The sequence below is a fragment of the Siphateles boraxobius genome, unplaced genomic scaffold (assembly GCF_051911475.1).
Source record: "Siphateles boraxobius isolate OS27281-9 unplaced genomic scaffold, OSU_SipBor_1 130, whole genome shotgun sequence".
Lineage (NCBI taxonomy): Eukaryota > Metazoa > Chordata > Actinopteri > Cypriniformes > Leuciscidae > Siphateles > Siphateles boraxobius.
Window position 1 is genome coordinate 7092818 of NW_027508734.1, and position 16314 is coordinate 7109131.

A 16314-nucleotide genomic window follows, 5' to 3' on the forward strand; every position below is an offset into this window, starting at 1 on the left:
ACATTTTTTTTCATTTGTTGCATGAAAAGCAACAAGAACAACTAAAACAAAACAGAAACGATTTACAGGCCAGAGTTTCTATTTATAACATGTTTGCAGCGTTGAGCGATTTAGCCAATCACAGACATATGTGTTGATTTCTTGAACGCAATGACCAATCAGAAGCATTTAAGATAGACTCTCCTCACCGCTCAAAACGGACTTTTTGTTCAGTGCTGAATTCTGTTAGCTGGCAAATCCTCTAATTATAACAAACAAAGTGTAGGCTATATATTATGAAAGATTCATTGTGCAGTCAGCTTCACTGATAATAACAGAGATGTGTGAGATTGAACTGATGTCAGCTTTTTAGGAGCAACAGCAACCTGTGCTTAAAAAAAAAAAATCGAGAATCGAATCTAACCGTGACCTTAGAATCGAAAATGTAATCGAATCGAGGATTTGGAGAATCGTGACACCCCTACTGTACTGTGAAGTCACTTATGGGCGTTTGTAGTGCTGTCGCTCTAATGTTATTGGTAGACTGCACGTCTGGCCATATCTATACAAAATACCATCACAAGTAGGGCTGCAACTAACGATTATTTTGATAATCGATTAATCGAACGATTATTTTTTCGATTAATCGATTAATCGGATAGAAATTAAATTAGATTTTTTTTATTATTATAACTAAATAAAACCGTAAATCAGGGTATTTATGTGTAAAAGTGTACTTTAAAAAGTGCAAAAGCCACACATTGAGTTTTACTAATATCAATATTTGCATTGTTTTTAATGATAATTGCTGATGGCAAGTTGACAAACATGATTATTGTTAAAAAAAATGATATCCAACATATTATGTTTTAACACAATTTTTGTTAAAACAAATTTACACAGAAATGTTGTTCAGATGTGAATATCTGAATTAAAAACAAACTAAAAACATCTAAAATATATAATTCATTTAATTTTTATTTAAAATTAATTATATATAAGGAATATAAGGATAAAGAATATAATATATATTATATATAATATATAAAAGAATAATATAAGGATAAATTGATTAAATAAATATAGAAAGACTGAAAACAATTGTGTGAACGTAGAGCCGCAGTAGATCGCGTTTGAAAAACAATTAAAACTTAGTAGACAAATGCTATAAAAAGAGAACGGAATGGAGGTAACGTTACCCAGCAAGCTAACAGGCTTGAGTAAAGGACAGGAGAAATTATGCATTAGTGCACAAGCATTCGCTGAAAACCACTGAGTACAGTGACTAAAAAACAATATTTTACTGCTGCTGTTATTAACTGCCTTTATATTTAGTGCTTCGCTTTGTAAAGACCGTTTTAATTTAACCTATTTCTGCGGTAGCGCTATTTTAATCCATCACTTACGTTGCGAGCGAACTGATTGCACAACCTGATGCTCGAGACAAAATACAGACATCCCAAGATCCCGGAAGTCCCGGGAGTCTCCCGCATATTGATTGCGGCTCCCTGATGCCCGCGAATTAGTTCAAACTCCCGAAATCTTGAATATCATCGGTCTGCGGAACAAAAATGGGCGTTTTATCCGTAAACGGGAACACCCCCCTTTTCTTCTTCTCCTACAAGGAACTGTCAACATCCGGTCTATATTATGTCAAAATAAGGGTTGGGTTAGCATTGACGTTAGCATTGAACCAAACATAGGAAAGCAGGAACTTAAGTTTGAACGTAAAGCCAGCTACCGAACGTCGCAGTAGCAGTTGAAAATGTTGGGTTGTGCAGTGCATTGTTCTACTTGTCAAATAGCTTACATGCCCCTTATGATAAAAAATAAAATAAATTGTACTGCAGTATCAACACAGTATTTCATACAGTACAGTAATTACTGCAGAATAGCCTACTGCACCTCAACACAGTTGTAGTACTGCTGTAAGTGCAATAATTTGGATACGAAAAAAACTGCATTCATAACAAATATTACAACAGTGTTACCACTGTATACTTAAGATACAAGCAGCATTTATTTACAATCAGACAGCATAGTTCACAAGGGTTCCCTTATTTACACACACTAATACTTGGCTGAATATGGATATTTTCAGTAAAGACACAGACAATTTATTTTACGTAGCAAACTTAAAACTTTATTGTCATGCAGTATAAAATACAAAATAAAATACAGTAAAAAAATAAAATAACAACTTATAAATACAAACTCAAGTTATATCAACTAACTATACAAACTAATCAAGTGGGCTCCCCAAAGGACACGGTATAGTTTGAACGGTAAAGTGTGTGTGTGCGTGTTGCATGCATGTGTGTGTGTGTTGCATGGGTGTGTGTTGCGTGTGTGTGTGATACAAACTAATCAAGTGGGCTCCCCCAAAGGACACGGTATAGTTCGAACAGTGTGTGTGTGTGTGTGACATGCGTGTGTGTGTGTGTTGCATGTGTGTGTGTGTGTGTGTGTGTGTTGCATGCGTGTGTTGCATGCGTGTTGCATGTGTGTGTTGCATGCATGCGTGTGTGTGTGTGTGTGTGTGTTGCGTGTGTGCGCAAGAGTATCATGCCTGCACGTGTGTGTTTCATGCATGTGCACGCGCGTGTGTGTTTCATGCATGTGCACGCGCGTGTGTGTCATGCATGCGTGTGTGTGTGTGATGCATGCGTGTGTGTGTGTCATGCATGCTTAAGATGTCTGAAAGGCAATGGGACCTACTTTGCAAACTGTACATCCTGTACCAAGTACCTTCCATAGCCTGTGTGTCTAAGCACCAAGCATGCCTTCATCCAATTTTTTTTGGAAGAAAACAAATGTGCTAGTCGTAGCACAAGGCCACTGCCACGGCCTGCCACCTTGTAGATTTTGCCAATGCTAATATGCACCAGATTACTTTCAATTTCAAGATCCTCAGCCACGCTATCATTAATGCTGATCATTGGATGAAAAGGCCTCGAAAGATCTCGAAACAATTTAGACACCCTATTAAATGATTCCAGCATGGTCATGTCCATTCTAAGGGTAATCCCAATGATCTTCTGCAAAATCTCTGGAGGGAGGTATGGCTGGTCCTGTTTCTGGTCCCTTTCCGTTGCAGCAGGTGTGACCACTGGTCCTTCAGTGTTGCTGAGAGATGGAGAGAGTTTAGCATATTGGCCTACATCCTCAAATGTAGGTCAATCACAAACTAAGGATACAATGTGATACCTTTCAACAGTAAATGTCTGCAACACTTGCGCACACCACCACCTTCTGATAGTTGTCATGTCCACCTGAAAAGAATTGTGGTCAGCAATACATATTGTGGTCAGCAACTTCCAAATAGGACGAGTAAATGACTGAACATATAATATTTAATATTATACATCGGATTAAGATTTTAAGATAAAAAACCCACCTCACTGAAGTCAAATGGTTTTTGGAGGGTAGCATACATAGCATACTGAAATTAAGATAAAAAAAAAAGTTACTAATTCAGAAGAAGTCAATAAAAGACGTTACAGAAAACATTAGGCTACAACTCACCATCAGCATGAACACCCCACAATTATTGCTGAGATGCTGATGAGATGCACCCTAGAAAAATCATAACAGAGCATGGTAAATGATGATGATCCGTACATATTTGCATTCACTCTCCAAATCAAATTGCATTTAAGCCCGTTTGTTTGTTTCTTTCTTTCTTTCTACCACAATATGCTTTAATAGGTTTTTTAATAGGTATTTTTTTAACAGCAACTACGGTCAGCAAGTAGCAACACATGATTGTCTATGCTGCTATACTAATTGTAATGGATTAGAGCTCCATCCACACATGCCAATGTTTTACCTCATAGTCTGACAAGAAAAGGATGTTCCACTCTTCACTGGACACCATATGTGCGAGGTTACTGAAAATAATTTTGAAGAAATATTAGTTGCAATTCACCTCTTTCAAATGGAACACTGAGCCCTAATAAGGAATTGCCAAAACTCTGCCTTGACTACACATACCCACCTTGAGAGCACAGCTTATAAGTGTAATGAATAAGGTCTACACTATACCCATACTAGTAACTGGCCTAGGAGTAACAGCATTTCCTAATAGAGACTTAGGAACATATGGAACGTGTGAACAGTGAAAACAATTTATCTGAAAAAAAAAAGGAAGTTAGTCTAAAACAGAACTACTATACTTCCATTAAAAAAACACTCTGTTCTTGAAGCAGTGTTTTGAAAGCCCACATAATATTTCTAAAAAGTAAAGACTCTGATGTTTCCAGGGAAAAAATGATCAACTGTCTTCATTTTAATCAAAAAAAAAAAACTACATAACTATTCTCTTAAAGGTTTAGACATAGGAAAGAACAATGCTTCAAGACCCTCCGAGTTTTCCATGAACATAAAGAACCAGCAATCAGATTTCTAGGAAAAACCTGAAGACATCTAGGTAGCAGCCATCTCCAAAGCCACTAGGATCCCTGGAGTCAAAAAAGTGCATAGTCCTCTGTCTTGGTTTGAGAACCTGTTAAAAGTTTAATTTCATGGAATAGCAAGACATGGGTTGGTTAAGGACCCAATTACAACCATAAAGCTCTTTACAGCTGATGTTTCTCACTCAGCCATAATCTACCTCCTGAGCTTATCACCCCCATATCATAGATGTTTTATGACTGAGCACTTGAGTTACCCTAGGCAAGGCAACTGATGAAAGAAATAGGCTTTTAAATATATTAAATTAGCATTTTCTGGATTTTGTGCCCATTTCATATTAGAATTAAACATTCCTGAAACAAATTGATGCAGTACATGGCAACAAAGTAAGGATGATGGTTGTATAAAAATAGTATGATTTCAAAGAACAATATGCCAAGGTGAGATTACTCACACACAAAGTCCAGTGTCCTGGCTGCCAGGCCGGGAGAAGCACAACATCCTTGGATGCAAAGTCACACTGGAGGAAACAAAAACTTTTCAGAGAGGAATTTGAAGGATATGAGGTAAATACAAATAGGTAGATAGGACAAGGTAGATACAAATTATTTTACATCACTACTCACAATCATGGAATCAGCAGGGCAAGCTGATAATGGAGGAAGCCACGTCACTACCACATAGGCATCCACAGCAATGGTTGCTATGCCCTTTAATAAAAAATTTTTTTTTTTAATCATAGAAACAGACTTTGCCTACACTACATAAAATTCAACGGTTAAAAACACAAAATCAGAGGGCAAGGTCGTTTCGTAAAATGAATAAACCACTTACTTACATGTGCATTTGCAATGTTTGTGATAATGTTGAAACAACAATTTGCTATCTAAAAAGAAAGAAATAAGATTATTCATACTGCAAGTCCACATACAGATCAAAGAATAGACACTAAGTTTTTACTTACCGTTGCTTCTATATCTCTTTCTAGGCCAAGTGTCCAAAAGTCTGACCTTTTGAGGATCGGGGAGTTGGCTAGGACAATTGGCTCATGTGGGTCGGCATTAATGTCCAACACATAGTCTAGCTATGGGGAAATGTGCATAAAATGATATACATGCATGCATGATTGAAGACGCTGATTGAGAAATACTACTATTACAACTTACTGCTTGAGAGAGTCTTGCATGTAGTGTTTGTTTCCAATTTGCAACTGTGGAGTCAAGATTAGTGGGGTGAACAGCTGAAGAGAGAGAAAAAATAGAATGTATTATTGGAAACATATATACTGTATTGTATACAATCACTAGTGAAAACAGCTTGAAAATGTCTCTTACGCTGACATTGTGGTGGGAAATTTGGGTCTAATTCTGTTGTCTGTAAAGTGTCCATGACAACATGCGTGTCTGGGAGAAGATCACATTCTCTTGTCTGAGAAGAGGGCAAGAGACAGAATTCTGCCTGTCCATACTCATTGAGAGTCAGTGGAATGTCAGGGCTCACAAGCTTCCTTAATTCCTCCATGACTGTCTTGTTTTTCCGTTGATTGTAGTGATGAATGATATTTCGCATCGTGAAGACATGTGCAGAAGGAGAGAGCATATTCATGAAGTAATTATTTTTCTTCATGATGGAGAAGAGCTGTTCAGCTACTTGGCTGTTTATTCTTCCGGCAAGCTCTGGTACCAGCCCTAACCTCCGAAGGATATCTCTTGGGTCTTTCGTGTTTCTCTCGTGGAAGGTGTCATAAAGACAATAGTGTTCTTCCGACCCAGTCAAAGGATGGCCATTCGGGTCCGGGAAAGTTTTCTTGGTTTTGAGCCAGGGTAAACTGACTGTGCCACCTTTGGATGCCCACTGCAGGTTTTCAGGGCTGGGGTCCAGCAGTCGACCCTCATGAGGGCTGAAAGGGACCACCTCAGGTTCTCTCAGGTTAGCATGTACTGCAAGCCCTCGGGCAAAATCGTAGATGCTTATATTTGGCATATGTTTCCACGAGAGCAACAAGTCTGTGAAGTCTCGCGGACTTTCTGCCCTAATGTTGCATTTTAAAGAAACAACTTGTCCACAGGGGCACATAACAACAGCCCAACCACCTGTGGTAGAAAGAAAGACCTCAATGATGTCCAACTACATTACCAGTAGACAGTCCAAAAGATTAACACTGTTGTGATAAACACTTGTGTTGAGCCAGTTATTTTAACTTACCAGATGCACCCCAAACCTTCTGAAAGACTTTATCGTACTTGCTTCTAGTTGCCATCTCTTCTCTTAGACGCAAGATTAATTCCATTTTTGAGCCCCTGGAATCAATGCCGCACTCCTTACAGAGTTTGCGGATGGCATGGACCTGTAATGTATTAAAAAAAATAAGGTGTAATTGCCAACTGCTGTATTGTTTGAACAGAATAAAAAAAAGAGACACAAAACGTTTATGTCACATGCATAGTTTGCTCTGTGTATGCTGGAGGGGGTTGAGGTTACTGGTGAATTGGTGACTGGAGAGGTGAAGCAGTGTGCTGGTGTGTGTGAGGGGGGAGGGTGTGAGAGGTCTTACTTATAATGCCAGGGGATATAGGATAGTGAGGGTAGAGGAATATTATGCATGGAGATATGTAAGACAGGTCCATGAAATAGGGAGGGAGATGTAAAATATATATATATATTTTTTTTTTTCAGGTGTGTGTGTGTGTGGTGCAATGTGTTTGGATGTGTTCATAAGTGCTAAAGAGTGAATGTGTGCAAAGTCAGTATAGTATGAGTTTAAGGTTCAGATCATGTTCAGGAAATGCAGATAAGCTCACCTTTAAATTGGATATTTCGTCCAGTAACCGGTCCTCTGTTATGTCCATCTCCCTGCATTCATTTGGCTGCATGGACATGTGGACCTTCTCATGCTCTGTATTGAGCACCATATTCGACTTGCGAGTATGAGAGCCAATCCAAGGGGCCCAGTGGTTGTATGTGGGTTGAACTTGGAAAGGATTTTGCCTGTCACCTGAAAGAAAACAGTCTGTACTTAGGGTTTGTAAGGGCAATAGATAGACAGGAAGTGAAGTGGAGAATTGTATTTCAGTGGGTAACATGGCAATTATTTAAGATTAAAGCCACTTACTTGGAACAAAAGCCCTTGCGATTCTCTCCAGACATACAGAGTCCCAGAAGTCACCAATGTCCACCTTTCCATCAAAACCATCAGGTGGATTCTCTAGTTCACTGACTACAAGTTATAAGAAATATTAATATAGTTGACAATAAATGGGGGTCGGCATTTTCTAGAATAAAACCTGGACAGTACCTGCCATGCTAAAAACACAGTTCTTGTGAAGATCCATGACAACAATAGGTGGGTGATGTCCACAGCGAACACAGGCAAAATCATAATTATGATCTGTTAACGCTTCAAAATGAAGGTACCCATGTATCAGAGTGTTTTTGTTGGGATATTTTTGTCCTGAGGTCAGCTCACATGTTTCAATAGCTCGACCTAGAGCTGTGTGTGTCTGGAATAAGAGATTTTCAATAACAAATTATATGAAATGCACATGTATGCAATATCCAATTTCACATCTTGAAAACTGTACAATTACCTGAAGGCAGTTTCGAAGGTAAATACAAAAATGGAGAGTAAGAATGACTCTGTCATCGAAATTGTGTACACCATCCTTCCATTCTTGATAGCGAATTATCATGCCACATGAATTGCATTTTTTGGAATAAGTTGTCACACCTGTATTACATGAAGAAATCATTACAGTAGTGTCACCTAAAACTTGGAACAATAAATAAATACAACTCAATGTTAATTTTACATGACACTTACCCTCAACGACTCCCTTCAGTGAGATTATTTTAGCTGATTTGGTTATGATGAAGGGTTTACTGAGAGGAACATTGGTACATTCTGGACAAAGTTGTTCCTTTGGGATCAGATGCATTGGAAGTTCAGCCTCACTCGCCAAACCACAAAACTCTGAGGGCAAGTCCGCAGGAAGCTTTTTTTTCCTGTGTATGTATTTAACTACTCTTTTTAAGTTTTCTTTTTGAGGAGGGTACCTGTATTCAAGAAAACAGGGTTCAGTTTCAGGCTCTTCTTCTTTTTCTTCTTCTTCTTCAGCCTCATCATTTGTATTTTCAAAATGCTCCTTCATTGTTTGGAATAGGTCCCACTTGGCAATGCACTTGTGAATACAAGCCTGTTTTCCTGTAGCACAATGACAGTGCCATGTGTTTTTGACTAAGTCAAACATTACCATCATTCTGCCAAACTGGTTGCAGTAGGAGAGGTGTGGCTCATAAACAGACACAAATTTCCTTGTGGAAGAGCTTCCAACTTGAACCTCAATACTGAAAGGGATGCCTTCCTCACGTGCTGCTGCTTGTTTCTGGAGACATATTTTTTTTTTCTCTTCACTGAACCACTTGCTGCTCACAATTTCTCTGAGGACATCTTCCTCAAGCTGGATCTTAGAAGTGAGGGGTGGTGGACAGTACTTCAATGACTGAATGTGGGCACAGTCATATGTAACGAAACCACTCCTGTGCATTACCTCTGTGTTTCTGATACAGTCGTCCAATGCGCACCTAATTTGGTGGTTCGTGCCAGAGGTTTTTTTCTGGACGTGAATGGGCCCACTGTTACTGTTAAATGACTTTAAAACAGCATATATTCCCATATCAGTGTCCAGACATTCGCACGCTAAATGGCGATCGACTCTTATATCTTCTTTGAAAATCGGGTGTCGTCTCCTCATGTGTTGTTTAAGATTTTTTTTGTTCAACACAACTGCACATTTTGTGCACTGCACCCGTCTCACTTGAGAAGATCTGCCAACTGTTGTCGTTGTTGATGTTGGTGTCACTTCATCCAGCACAGGGTGAGCCTGGGGCTGGTGCTCTGGCCTCTGGTTTGCCCCCTGTGAATTCTGTGATTGGCAGGTGCTGAGGTGTCTCAATAAATTATTCCTCCTCGGAAATGTGAGGCCACAACCACAGCAGTGGTAGTGACTGTCCTTTCTGCAGCCCAAATTGCATCTGTACATTATAAATTCTGGACAAAAAAAAAAATCAAATAGTTGGCCCACGTAACATGAAACAATGGCTTGGCAAATATGGCAAAGACAGCTGACCATCAGTAACTTCACTAATAACATTATTTTTGTAATTTTATAACAAATCAATAGAAGATTTCATAGAAGGCCATGATACAGGGCATAGTGCAATATATGCGACAGGCTGTGTACAATATCAGTGTGCAACATAGGTCAAACACTTTTTATAACTTTATGATCTTCTGATTAAGTGATGCAGATTTGTGTATTGTGCATAACACAGATGGGGAGAATCTTATGATGCGTAATTGGTGGAGGGGTATGTGGTCTGTGTGTGTGTTTATGAGTGTCTGCATTCATTTATTTATTTAATATACTGATGGGACAATACTTTAAGGAAGGCCATGATATAGGGTAGGATGCAATACATGTAGGCTGTGTGCAATACATGAGGTAATGAGGCAGTGTGCAATAGAAGATTGTGATTGTGATGCAGATTGTGAACTGTGCGTTAATTGAATACTTATCATGGGGCTATTTTATATGATATGTACTTGTAATGGGGAGGGGAATCTCTCCATGTATGCATGTCTATGTGTGGGTGTGTGTTTTTTTTTTTTTAAACATGATTTTAAGTGTACCTGTGCCAGCCTCTCACTTCCCAAAGATGAATTTCTCCACTCTGGAGACAACAAAGGCTTAACTATCTATCTAAAACATACCTCCATGATGCACCACCGTCTTTAGATGGCTCTGCATGTGGGTTTCCACCCTCGCATAGTCCCCTTTGTACTGAGGACAGAAAGGGCAGTGGAGCAGTGTGCAGCCTGGGTCTGGGCATCTTTGGTATTGCGGCTTCTGACCGCTGGACAGGACTGAAGAGTGTAACTACAGTGGAAGGAAGACATATGGAGAACATTAACCAAACTCAAATGTATTCTTATACCATCTTGCTGCTGCTTGAACTTGATGCGTTGTCTAACGTGTTCAACAAACAAGCAACACGGATGCATAATGTTTTTTACTTCTTTACTTTGAATGACATTTAGATGGAAAGAAACAATGTGCATTGCTGACATGTTTTTAACGTTGCCACAAAAACACGATGACTAAGTTAGATTTGTCAGTATTTAACTTACGTAAGGCTAAGCAATCATAGATTGTATATAAAACCAAACAATCTAACTCCGTTCTGGCTAGCTGCCATGACATCGTTAACTAACATGCTTGCTTTCGTTTCGACCACATTCTAACATGACGCTGGAATTGCTCAAACTGTACAAATAAATTATACTTACAGACATAACTTCTCAAGAAACAAATAGACCTACGCTAACTCTTTGCCATAGCTACTACCATAGACTCGTAAAGACTTTTATCTAGGACTAAAAAAGCGGAAGCCAAAAAGCGGAAATTACGCCTTTCCCAGAAGGCAGTGCAAAACTCTTTCTGATTGGTTTATTAAACGCTACAGGAATGCCCATTGGGGAGTTTCTGTGGCTCGTCTGGAACGCCCATGCCGCAGTCGGACCCTCCTCGAAATCTTGAGCGCGCAAGCAAGAGCGCGCATGCGAGACTGCTCCAAACCGTGTAGCGCGCGCGCTCGGCAGAGCGCCTGAGGGAGAGAGACCTTGCGTGTGTGTGCGTACCAGTAAACGCTTCCCGTGACGTAAGCAGACCAACTAATCGATAATGACATTCGTTGACAACGATTTTCATAATCGATTATAATCGATTTTATCGATTAGTTGTTGCAGCCCTAATCACAAGTGATACAACTAGCCTACCACCAGTTGCGTAAGTTGCGCTTTAGACGCAAGTGGAGTACCAGATCTGATCTTTTAGAATCTGTGCTTGATTTTAGAGTTCTGTTGCTTCTGTGATTGACTCTCTACCTTCAAATAAATTTTTTTTCAATTATTCTTTAAAAAGGTTGCTTAAAATAAACATAAAACATGTTGTGAGCTTATTGGGAACAGGGGTGTGCTTAAAGGGTACAAAATGTACCCATTAAGCACAGCCAGACTTTTTATATTTAATGATGTACATCTTAATTGAAATACTTTTGTCATTTAAAATAAAATGAAATATTATAGTGTGAGAGATTAATATTTTATTTTAAAATAACTTCTTGTACTAAAACCAATATCTTGTGCACTAAAAAATGTCTCAATGTAGATTTTGGTGAGCTTAATAGGTACGTTTACCCTACATAATTTTAATTTGACTAGGAATTCGGCTGAAAAGAAACAGTATGCTGTTGGGAGAGTGTTTTTATATTACCATAACAGTGTTCAGTGGATTAAATTAATTTACTAGATTAACAATCGATCAATCAACAAATTAAACTCACTCATACTGTCATAAATTACTAAAACGTCATTCGAATTTGACAAATAATCAATTTTCTTGTCCCTAATAGTCAACATAATGCAGGGGAAACTGTAAAATGAACTGAAGCAGTACTAAACTTGCATCATAAAATTACACCACTCGAACTGTAAGTATGAATTAAACTCACTGAGATGTCAACAGTTTCTTTTCCATGCATCATTTTATTATATCCATATATGTGGTTACAGTCAAATGATATAAAACAGTGAAATCGTCCTCGAACTCTTCTGTCTTGCCTGCACTCGAGACGGTGACGTGAGCTCCACTGAAAGGCTTCTTTCCTATTGGTTGTCGCTTGTGAAAATCGCTTCTCATTTGCATAAAGTTGAAATTTCTCAACTTTTGTCGCTTGTCTCTTGTCGCTTGACACGTCCACATTCTGTCGCCAACGGTCAATGTTGCCGGAAGTCGCCAGCGCTCCTTTGAAATGAATGGGATAATGTTGCTTTGTCGCTGTGTGTCGCTGGCGGTATGAATGGGCTTTAGAGGTGTGTGTGTGTCTAAAATGTAACCCTGGTCGTTTTACTTGCCTTTTGTTAAATAAGCACTCGTTATTCAAATTTTAGATATTTAGATAATACCTCAATTGTATGCTTAATTCGTGTAATTAATGTCATTGGGGTTCAGGGGGCGCGTAGATCTAGGCCAATGTTTCTCAACCCTGCTCCTGAAGGACCTCAACACTGCACGTTTTCTTAGTCTCCCTAATCAAACACACCTGATTCAACTCATCTCATTATCACATTAATTTTCAAATATATGCATTTATAGTTTGTATATAAACAATTATATATTTTATAATGACATGACATTATAATTATACATGTACATTAATATGTTTTAAATAGAATTACGATTACTGAAGGCTAATATATGTAGCAGGGCATTCAGTTACTTTGGAAAGGACAATAATAAAGTGTCAGTGTATTTCATTAGACTTTAACTTTTCCAGCTGTAAAAAAAAATCTAGCATTGCCTCATGGAAGCATATGGGTAGCAATATTCAATTTGAAATGTAATATGCAAAATGATAATGCAATATGTAAAATGGCAATGTATTTCTGTATTTAAATTTCCATTTTCCATTACATTCAATTATATAATTTACATTTGTCATTTCATACACTAGTTTTAATATGTAAATTAAATGCATATTTTAACGCTTTATAAGTTGCAAAATTAAAATGTATTAAAGAAATAAATAGATTTGTTTAAAATGTTCAATCAAAACTGTAGCAAAATGATCATTTAAATGTTATTTTTCTTAATTGCATTTTCATTAAATGTCCCGCAATGAATGTAGCCAAATTCAATGTGCAAATTGAAAATGCATTCCGAGCTGATAACTTCCCGTCCCGCTCTTGTCAATCACTGCGTGAAGTTGGTCCCGCCCCTGTCAATCACTGTGTGAAGTTGGCCCCGCTCCCGCCCAATGCAAAATGTCATCAAAATAGGCTCAATCGTTTTTACTTTGTTTGTGCTGTTACTTCGCTTTTTTGTTCGTGCTGCTTCGGTTTTTTAGATATTAAAATAATATTTATAGGTCATTCTGAGGTCCCCCAGCCCCCCACATGCTCCAAATAAAATAGTCTTGTTCGTTTGTGCCGTTTAAAGTTTTGTTTGTGCTGCTTCGGTTTTTAAGATATTAGACATCTAATTACAGGTGATGGCGTCACCAGCTCCTACCTCCAAAATAGGCTCAATCGTTTGTGCTTCAGTCAACGTTTATTTTTTTGCTGCTTCGGTTTCTTAGATATTAAAATTATATTTATTGGTCATTCTGAGGTCACTCAGCCCCCCACATGCTCCAAATCCACGCAAAATAGTCTCGTTTGTTTGTGCTTCTTTTGGCTATTTTGCTGCTTCAGTTTTTAAAATATTAAACACTGAATTATAGACGATGTCACCAGTCCCCGACCTGGTCCACAATTCACCCAAAAAAGGCAAGTCTTCAAATTTGACCCGTCAGATTCCGTGACCTTATATATTTATTAATATCTGATCAATATGCTTTACTGTGCGTTCACACCGCCGCCGGCAAGAGCGTCAATGTGGCCGGAAGTCATTCATTTTCAATGAGAGTCCGGCGGCAAGCTCCGGCGAGGGCGACGCGTCTTGGACGAAGAGAGCGGCGAGAAGAGTTGAAATCTGGTCAACTTTATGGTAATGAGCTTTGACTCGGTTCGGCGGCAACGAATCGGAATGTAGAAGTGCTCCGTTTTGAGAGGATTCCAGAGAACGCAGTCCTATAAACTTTGGTTCCGACCACGTTAGTTCCCAAGCAAAATAGAGGAGAGGTTGATCATTTGAATTTGATAAGGCGGCGTGCAACACTATTTATTCACGTTAATAAACTTTTTTTCTGCGGGAATGTAAATTAGAATATAACTTAACCATGAACACAAAAGTTACACCACACACGGCTTTTAGTTGGTTTATTTCGTTAGCAAACATGTCACTATAATTAAATTCTTTCCATCAATCAATTTTCTGCAAAAATAACAATTGACATCTTTGTTTGCTTTGCGGCCCCTTTAAATTAAGTTTTAAAGAAGACCAAGCATTCGATCCACGTCAGAGCATCAGAGCGTCCACGAATCTTTGCACGGCGTCGCTGGCAGGGCGGTGAGAGCGAATTTTGCCACTCGTTGGTGGTGTGAACGCACAGTTATAAAATAGAAAGGGGAGACGGTTAAACATCAAATGAGTCACTTTATTGAATATTACATTTAGATATGGTGAAATAAAGAGCGGTCACATTTTTCGGTATGAATTTGACCCGTCAGATTCTGTGACCCTATACTGTAGCTATATCAATATCTAATCAATATTCTTAATAAAATATAAATGGGAGATGGTCATATAGTAATGGGAGATAGATGGTCATATAGTAATGGGCGATAGAAACGATATAAGATATAAACGATAAAAAATTGGCCTACGATAGAGCTTTTAATTCTATTGCACTATCGCGATAATGCATGTTGACGCAATCTACCCGCAAAATTTAGAGCCACGAGCTGCAACTGACTGCAACGCATCATCGTATTCGTCATCTTGAGTAAACATGGCTGAAAGCAAAACGGAGGAGCTGGTGAAAAAGACCGGTGCAACATCCATTATTTGGACTTGGTTCGGATTTAAGCCGTCCGACGAGCAGTCTATTTCTGCTATGCTGCACGCGCTGAATTAAAGTGACAGCGCATGATTCATGGTCAAAAAATTAACGTGGATTGATATGAAAATATAGTAATCTCCTTAAATGCATTTAATTCAACTATACTAGGGCTGGGGCGGTATGGATTTTTTCTAACCGCGGCTGAAAAGCAAGATATTCCCACGGTATACACCCCCCATACACCCCCACACCCACCCGACAAACTTTCGCGCGCAAGCCAGAAGTCGTTTTTCTAAAGACACTTTGTTAAATATTGTCACCTACATCCGAAAAAAACCAGCACAATTTGAAAGTCAAATTTTCATCAAGCAGTAATTTGGCATGAACCAATTACTGAATATATTTCCTTATTTAAGAATATTCTCAGATACATTCGCATTGAATTAATCATTTTCAGGAGAATACATTATGATGTTCACATTGGAAATGAAAGATGAACACCTTTTCCAACATGTCTTAATTACAAAAATTATATTCCATATGTTTACATAATATAATGTTATTTTTCATTTAATCTATGGCGATTATATGAAAAGTGAACAGCATGAGTAAGATGGGTCAGACATGATTTTGACCACTTTATTAAGTTTTGTTTTGTAGAAAGCCTTTCTTTAAATTAAATTTCGTTTTGTATAAATTGTATCTTAATTTTAATCACTGTTTCATTAACTAATTGCCTGGAATTAATAAATAAGAAGCAAATATAGCAGACATATAATCAGGAGGACGTGGAGGCGCGGGCACGATCTCTTGCGCGTGAACTGGAACTCGTCTCAAATGAACTTGCCTCACAGACATGAGAAATACATGGAAAGCTTAATGTCTACTTTTAAACAAAAAAACGAAATGAAAACATTTTAGTCTACAGTAGCTTAGACTACTGTAGTTGCTAAAACTTTTAAATTATTTTATAAAAAACACTAATAATAAAAATTGTGATTTGAAATAAAAAAAATAGAGGATAAATGTGTTTATCGCACAGCCGTAGATCAGTTGCGCACTGCAAACCCAGGATATGTGAAAGCACAATAGCGCGTACTGCTCCAGTGCCGCATACCACCCCAACACGCACTTCATATGCACTGCACACAGAGTATGTGTGAAACAGGGGTGGACTAAAGGAAAGAAACCCAATACTTTAAGCTTTTTCTTTGTTAAAGTCTCTGCAGCTATAGTGTACTTGAATTTTATTAATCTGCAACATTGTTTTATAATTACAGTTTTGCATAATAAATGTTCTCAAAACTACGTACGTTTCTTTAAAAAAAAATAGAATTTAGAACTTTGGCTTTCCTTATGGTC

General features: G+C 38.3%; 1 protein-coding gene across 2 annotated transcripts; it reads right to left on the reverse strand.

The window, feature by feature from the left end:
• Positions 1-2095: 2095 nt before the first annotated feature.
• Positions 2096-10814, reverse strand: LOC143736817 (uncharacterized). 2 transcript variants are annotated; one of them, XM_077227529.1, is made up of 19 exons: positions 10739-10814; positions 10163-10328; positions 8213-9439; positions 7980-8119; positions 7688-7892; positions 7505-7609; positions 7194-7387; positions 6598-6739; positions 5727-6485; positions 5559-5632; positions 5357-5476; positions 5227-5278; positions 5019-5102; positions 4847-4912; positions 3809-3869; positions 3505-3555; positions 3377-3421; positions 3187-3251; positions 2096-3105 (listed from the first exon to the last, which is right to left on the reverse strand). In XM_077227529.1, the coding sequence occupies exons 1-13, from the start codon at positions 10742-10744 to the stop codon at positions 5029-5031; spliced, it is 3264 nt and encodes a 1087-aa protein (XP_077083644.1). In that variant the 5' UTR covers positions 10745-10814; the 3' UTR covers positions 2096-3105; positions 3187-3251; positions 3377-3421; positions 3505-3555; positions 3809-3869; positions 4847-4912; positions 5019-5028. The 2 variants fall into 2 exon arrangements, with proteins under 2 accessions (XP_077083644.1, XP_077083643.1); XM_077227528.1 differs by having other exon boundaries at positions 5231-5278; positions 10739-10787.
• Positions 10815-16314: the final 5500 nt, after the last annotated feature.

Bases quoted from the DNA above. Each gene is read 5' to 3' on its own strand.
- LOC143736817 (XM_077227528.1), bottom strand. The intron at 9,440-10,162 runs GTATGTTTTAGA...TTTTTTGTCCAG, and splicing joins GACGGTGGTGCATCATGGAG to AATTTATAATGTACAGATGC. The intron at 7,893-7,979 runs GTAATTGTACAG...CTCTTATTCCAG, and splicing joins ACCTTCGAAACTGCCTTCAG to ACACACACAGCTCTAGGTCG.